At 45.3% G+C, this 7,466-nt stretch overlaps 1 protein-coding gene across 1 annotated transcript; it reads left to right on the plus strand.

Annotated features, from left to right (window-relative positions):
- Positions 1 to 3,109: 3,109 nt before the first annotated feature.
- On the plus strand, positions 3,110 to 6,850 carry LOC109774501 (RGG repeats nuclear RNA binding protein C). Its single transcript, XM_020333232.4, has 6 exons — positions 3,110 to 3,565; positions 3,924 to 4,308; positions 4,398 to 4,545; positions 5,348 to 5,506; positions 5,585 to 5,641; positions 6,345 to 6,850. The coding sequence occupies exons 1-6, from the start codon at positions 3,370 to 3,372 to the stop codon at positions 6,543 to 6,545; spliced, it is 1,146 nt and encodes a 381-aa protein (XP_020188821.3). The 5' UTR covers positions 3,110 to 3,369; the 3' UTR covers positions 6,546 to 6,850.
- Positions 6,851 to 7,466: the final 616 nt, after the last annotated feature.

Genomic DNA, 7,466 nt, shown 5'->3' on the forward strand with positions numbered 1-7,466 from the left:
GGCATCCCCGGCAAAGATATGGGCCTAATGGGCCAAAGGGGGAACAGACCAGCCCCTGGTCCGCCCCTTCTTTGGACAACAGGCCCTAAGGGAAGAAAAAGGGAGAGAGCTAGCCCCTCCTGCCTTTCCCTCTCATGGGAGAAAGTAAAGGGGGGGGAGGCGCCACCCTCCCCTGCCTTTCCCCCGCACCTATATAAGGCAGGGGGCGCGGCTTGGGAGGGACTCCAAGTAGGATTCCTCCTACTTGGGTGCCTCCTTTGGCTGCTCCTCCCTCCCTCCCACCTATATATATGTGGGAGGGGGGCGCCTAGCACACAACAGACAATTGCCTAGCCGTGTGCGGCGCCCCCCTCCACCGTTTACACCCCCGGTCATATTTTCGTAGTGCCTAGGCGAAGCCCTGCGGAGATCACTTCACCATCACCGTCACCATGCCGTCATGCTGTCGGAACTCATCCACTACCTCGCCGTCTTGCTGGATCAAGAAGGCGCGGACGTCGCCGAGCTGAACGTGTGCTGAACGCGGAGGTGCCGTACGTTCGGTACTCGATCGGTTGGATCGCGAAGAAAGTTCGACTACATCAACCGCGTTGTGAAACGCTTCCGTTTATGGTCTACGAGGGTACGTAGACACACTCTCCCCTCTCGTTGCTATGCATCTCCTTGATAGATCTTGCGTGAGCATAGGATTTTTTTTCTTTTCATGCAACGCTCCCCAACAATGCCTATATACATGATCATTGCCATGAATAACATCATAACTATGCGCTTTTCTATCAATTGCCCAACAGTAATTTTTTTATCCATCGTATGCTATGTGTTCGAGAGAGAAGCCTCTAGTGAAAACTATGGCCCCCGGGTCTACTTAATCACATTGGTATAAACCAAAAATACATTGTTGCAATTTATTTACTTTCTTTTTAATTTTCTTTTTATCTATCTATCACTATCAGAATTAATCCTTGGAAGTAACGAGTTCGAGGGGATTGACAACCCTCTTGCCCATGTTGGGTGCAAGTGTTTGCTTTTGTGTGTGTAGGTGCTGAAGAAGGGAATTTGCGTGGTTCTCCTATTGGTTCGATAACCTTGGTTCTCAGTAAGAAAAATACTTATCCGCTACTATATTGCTTCACCCTTCCTCTTAGGGGAAAATCCCAACACAGCTCACAAGTAGCACCCAACATCGCTGCCTCCAGACAAGGCATTACACATCAAGCCACCCTTCACCATTGATGGCAGATGCCAACAATGGGGCATAATGGTTGTGCTATAACCTTCAAATTTGGTCTACTCTCATGCTACATTAATGCCATGTGCTCTTATTTGCATTATTGTTGAAGATCAATACATGGAATCAACTCAACATGTCCCACAACTAATGGTTCTCTACTCCAACATTCCGTTTTCGCTGCCATGGCAATGTTTTCTTCAACGGTAATACAGTTTCGCTGTTATGGCAACATTTTTCTTCTGCAAGAACTTATTTTCGATGCCTTATAATGTTTTAGCAATGTGGCCTAGTTGTAACACATGAGCATTTTCCCAGGACGAAGGTTTATTGGGACATGGTTCCATGAGATCAAGAAATGTTACCCCTCCATCGGTCCTTCAAGATTTGTTGCTAACATGGTCATTTAACCAATACATATAAGATACAAGATCATAACTAAGCGAATACATGACACAAATCCGAAAATTGCGTGGGCCAATTATCATCATTCATGAAGTATACGCCCGCTGCCCCATATGCTCCATGAATTAGTTCCGGGATTACTTGCGCATATGTCACACCAGCTAGTAGTCTAGCATATAAGGATGTCATGTCCATCCTCTCCCTGGAGTGTTCACTGTATCCGTTCTTCAAGCTCCTCCACAATGAAGAATGTTTACAAATGTGACCATGGCATCCAGTTTGTCCAAATGTGCTGGAAAAGAACCATGCGCCCGTTGCATTTAGGTCATCGGATGAGCGCGCACGCGGGCGGGGGTGGGGTGGGGGGGTATCTTGTCAGAATGGATGAGTGTTGGAGCCGACAAAATATAGTGGAACATGGATAAATGAATTAATGTGCTCAATCATTTTATGGATTTTTATTGCCACGTGATGTGTCTTAGTTATACTTCAGTTAGCTAACTGACTGAGATGTAACTATTAATTGTGTTATGATTGTCATGCATAGTCATTTAGTTTTTGGACTATGTATGTATGCTCATCAAGCTAATTAAGCCATCGATCCGATGAAGCATGCAAAGACTAATTAATTCATGAAGTTGCACGTACACATACACACTATCTTTCGTGGACACCGACAATGACATATTAATATCATAGTATGTTGTTAATAGTAGCGTGGTTTGCCTAATCAGTTAAGTAGTGGCGCGGTCAAGCCATCAATTGATTGTATTTGTCTACGCTTCATCCGATCAAATCGTAGGGTATTTTCTCGTAAAAATAAGAACATATTGTGCAATACTCTATATATCAACACACTGAATGAGTAAGAGGAAAGTCATCATGGTCGAATAGCGTTGGGTTGGAGGAGCAGATGGACTATAGTGCAATGCAGAGCAAAAAGACCGAAGAGGATGTATGAAAAGGGATGGCCACTACGAAGAGAGAGCTTCCTATAATATGGCCAATGGTTAGTGGGTGTGTGTTATGATTCACATACTAAACGAGTTAGGTTCGGTTTGTCAAGCATGTAGCCCCATGCGCACTAATGTTCCGCATAAATAGGAGGCAATAATGTTCCAGGTAAATATGAACCAAATACAGCGAGCTCAGGCTACCAAATGTAATGTGATATTTTGTTTGTTGTATAAATACATCGTTGCTCTCCAAAGAATGGATGGTCTACATTTTGACCACCTCGTGATCCAAAGTGTATTTCCGCAATCTCCTAGTTTTAATAAATAAAAAAGAAAAGTAAATCCCAGCCGTCCAATGCCAGCCCACAGCTTCCAGGATTCCCAACAAGCTAGTGCCTCAGCTTCCCGGAGACTGCTGTGCCGGAGAATCCCCAAACTACCCACCCCGCTCGGCCCCCTTGGGGCGCCGTAAATATTCTCCAGGTGGAGGCTACGAATGTAATTTGCCGACCCTGAGCAGAAATGCTAAAAAAAAAAACGTCCGACACAAAGGATATGAGCTCGTGCAGGAGTGCGGCTAGGGTTTCTCCTCAAACACTCCTCTCCTCTCCCCTCTCCCCCAACCCCTCGCCGCCGCCGCATCCAAAACCCCTCCCCCCATCCACCTCGTCCTCTAATGGCATCACGGCCCATCAGGCGAAGCTGCTAGCTCGTGTCTCCCATCCGCTTCCCGAATAGCTTGTTGATCTACCGCAGCCCCCCACCTCCGCCGCCGCCGCCATGACGACCCTCAACCAGTTCGATCTCCTCGGAGACGTCGACAACGACGACCCCACGCAGCTGCTTGCTGCGGCGGCCGCCGCCGCGGCAAAGAAGGCCCAGGCGAATAAGACGGAGGCAGCGCCTGCTGGAAAGGCGGGCCAGACTGCGGCGGCGGCCAAGTTGCCGACCAAATCCGCTCCCCCGGCACAGGCTGGTGAGTTGCAGCGCCAAGAGCGCCAGATCTGGATTTGGAGCATCTCGGCCTTTTCCAGCATCTGATGTGGTTCGGTTGATTCAAAAATTATCTTATTTCTGTGATTAGTCTGGGCATGTTTACTGACGCATTTCATTTTTGAGGTGGTATTGATTATTTTTGATGTGGTTCGGTTGGTCTACCACGTCGGTTGTAAATCTGATTCCGTTTGTTGCGGGGGCGTGGGCTTTTCATCGCTTGAAATTAAAATCTATACCTTACTTCTAATACACCGTTCGAATTTTTGATTATATTCTAGCTCTATTTTCTCACAACATGAAGTTTTTTATTTCAGCACTTTAATTCAATTTTCTTTCAGGGAGGGATGCGAGGAGCGGAGGCCCTCCATCACGTGGAGGATTTGGCCGTGGTGAACCTGGCCGCGGCAGAGGTGGTGGCCGATACGGCCAGAACCGTGACTTTGGCAGTGAGAACACGAATGGCTACCAGGGAGGTTATGGCGGGGTAGGTTCTGGAGATGGCGCTGTAGCTGGAGGCGGTGATGGGGAGAGAGGCCCTCGACCATACCGTGGAGGCGGTGGTAGACGTGGTGGTTACCGCAACGGTGAGTTTGGTGATGACTCTGAGAGACCACCTCGGAGAAACTATGAGCGCCACAGCGGGACTGGTCGTGGCCAAGGGATGAAACGCGATGGTGCAGGCCGTGGAAACTGGGGATCTTCCACTGATGAAGGTCTTGCACAGTAAGGGCATTTCCATCGAATGTTGTTTTTCATTACTATCTGAAATGATGAAGGGAGTTATAAGAGATGAATCTGTTTTGTATAACCAGGGAAACTGATGAAGCTCTTAAAATTGAGGACAATGCTCCCATCGCTGAGAAGCAGGGTGAGCAGGATGATGCTCCTCCAACAACAGTGGAGAAGAAAGACCACAAGGATGGTGCTGCAAAGGAGGAGGAAGAGAATGAAGAGGATAAGGTAAAGGCTACACCCAAATGCAATTTATGTGCCTTTTTATTTAGGTTTGCAGAAGTCAAATGTTTTGTAGTGGGGGTGGTTTACTAGTAGGCAGGCTTGATCTGGCCCTTTATCTGTCCATTATTGTCTTATATCTGTTGGTAGCTTAGCTTATATTACTGCTGTTAGTTGCCCCTTGTCTCACACTCATTGATGCTGTTGGGATGATGTACTTCATTCACCCTTAGTGCAATGAAGGGTCTGCCCAGGAAAGGGTTTTCATTATTCGCAGTTAAGACAATAAGATTTTGGGTTTCTCTCAAATATGTATTGCCCTCTTGTTTGGTTCATATGTTGTGGTTTTTAATTCTTGCACTAGGAACACTGTTTTTAGTGCATTTCGCAGGAAAATAATCATTCCTCAAACTTCATTTTCCCATAGGATCTAGGCAAGCACACCCCTACACCCACCACACTATTGTTATATTTTCCTGTTCCTAACAGGCCTTGAGTATCTTCTCACTTCATTTGCCTGCTTGTTTGCACAAAAGCACCGACTTGCTATTTGTGTGCAAGAAATGTGTGGATCGTTTGAATCAAATCATAGTAGATGAACCTTCTCATTTACTATTGCACTGTTATCTAATGCCATGGACTGAGCTTCTCATGCTGCTGGAGATGTCAGTGCACACCTCCTGCCCAGGTGTGAGTCCTATTTGGCTCAAATTTGGTTGCCTACTTCTTTATGTTATGACATCTGGTTCCTTTATGCATGTCTGCTGCCATCACGCAATGTATGTGTAGTAATATTTTAATTGTTCAGGAGATGACTCTAGAGGAGTTTGAGAAAATAAGGGAGGAACAGCGGAAAGCACTACTAGCATTGAAGACTGAAGAAAGAAAGGTTGAAGTTGACAAGGACCTGCAGTCTCTGCAGCCACTGTCTACCAAGAAAGCCAATGATGAGGTTTTCATTAAATTGGTATGTTTAGCAGTATATGCTATTTTAATTCTTTGGTAATTATTGAATATATGAATGATTATGTCTGTGTCTCCTTAGGGTTCTGACAAGGAGAAGAAGAAGGAAAGTACTGAGCGTGATGAACGTGCCAAGAAGGTAATATTTGTAGTCTTACGATGTACACTTTCCGTTCACTATTATAAGATGGTCTAACTTTTTTCTAAATCGGATGTATGTAGACATGTTTTAGTGTGTTTGTTCTCTTATTTCAGTCTGTTTGTAGTCCATACAGCAATATCCAAAAGATTTTATAATAGATCGAAAACATTTTATAATAGTGAACGGAGGGAGTAGCATTTTGAATCCTGAGTGCAATTTGGTGGGTGACCAAACTAGTTCACACATTTGGCGGTTGCAGTATTGTTTTATTGTTCAGCTTTCTGTGTCTTCCATGGTCCCAGTTGGGTACAGCATGTTTTTGGAAGTTCCTTTTAATTTACTATTTTGTCCTTGTGTTAGTTAGCCAATTATGTAGCAGATTAGGTGAATTTGGACCAGTCTTCTAGGGCTGGAATCTGGAATTCTGAATCAACCGTGCAATTGCTAGTTTGTTTGGGGTAAAAGCAAGGGGCAACCTTAGTTTAAACAACCAACAAATTGTGTAACAGTCCTTTGTGTTTGCGTTTCAGTGTGCTTGTAAGGGTCAACTACTTTGTACTGATTCGTGATATGAATGAAAAAAATTCTCAAAAAAAAAAACAAATTGTGTAACAAGTCCATTGTGGTTGTGGTGGCTATGTTGTGCTATTGCTTCTAACAAGAAAATGCTAGGTGCTAATGTTGTAAACCTTTTCTCCAGTCTCTTAGCATCAACGAGTTCCTCAAGCCTGCCGAGGGAGAACGATACTACGGAGGCCGTGGTCGTGGAAGGGGCCGCGGCGAGGGCCGTGGAGACCGCGGCGGTTTCAGGGGCGGGTTTGGAGGAGGATACCAGCACGGACAGGCGGCCGCGCCATCCATCGAAGATCAGTCACAGTTCCCGACCCTGGGCGGGAAGTGAAGGTTGTGTGCTGTGCTGTCCCGAGCGCCATCCTCGTTGTCTTGACTGGTGTTTGCCTTTAAATTTTGCCCGACGTTGGATTATTGTGTCACGGTTAATCGGAACAAATAATGTGGTTTTTCTTTCAGTGTGTTACTCGATTTTGTATACCGGAGTTGATCGTCGGGACTAGGCCTCTAGCTAGTTTTGTAGGCTAGCTTTGCGTTTGGTTAAAGATCAGATCGTATTATGCCTTCTTGCTTCTTCTAGCTTTTCTTTATTCGAAATGATATCACACAAAGCAATGATCCGTCTTGCTTCACTCATCATCCTGTCAAGGTCACCGAGCTAGTCTAGATCCTTGCACCATGTCCATGTTTAGGGTATCGATGCACTCGGAGATCGGAGAAAAGGTGCTTGGAAGGATTGAATCCGGACAGGGCTAGCGAACGGCCAGTGGTCACCGGGTGCTCACCTTGCCTTAGGCCTCGTCCCTGTGGGTGTGGGCTCAGTATCTAAAGCCGCCGAGTGCTGAGTGCGTAGTGGCTGTACATGGCTTGTCTCAGCGTTTAATTTGAAGCTGCTGGACGCCTCAAACGCTTGGGCGGCCTGCCGCCAGGTCTCGATGAAAATTGTCACCCAACCGGACGCCCGATACGTATTCATATATTTTAGAAATACATTTTTTATGATATGATATATTGAAACAAAGCAATGCTCATCAGCTCATCTATATGGAAAACTATATTTGTCTATATATGGAAAAAAACTTTTTTTATTATGTTCAAAAGATATTCAGATAGTTGGCTTTAAAAGAAATAGGAAAAAAAGAAACTGGAGAATTACTAGCGTAATTAGAAAAACAGAAAACAAGGAATTATATTAAAAAACGAGACGGAGAAAACGAAAAAAAAGAAACAGCAAAAAAGGCTGCAAATAGAA

The sequence above is a fragment of the Aegilops tauschii genome, chromosome 3 (genome assembly GCF_002575655.3).
Source record: "Aegilops tauschii subsp. strangulata cultivar AL8/78 chromosome 3, Aet v6.0, whole genome shotgun sequence".
Taxonomy (NCBI): Eukaryota; Viridiplantae; Streptophyta; class Magnoliopsida; order Poales; family Poaceae; genus Aegilops; species Aegilops tauschii.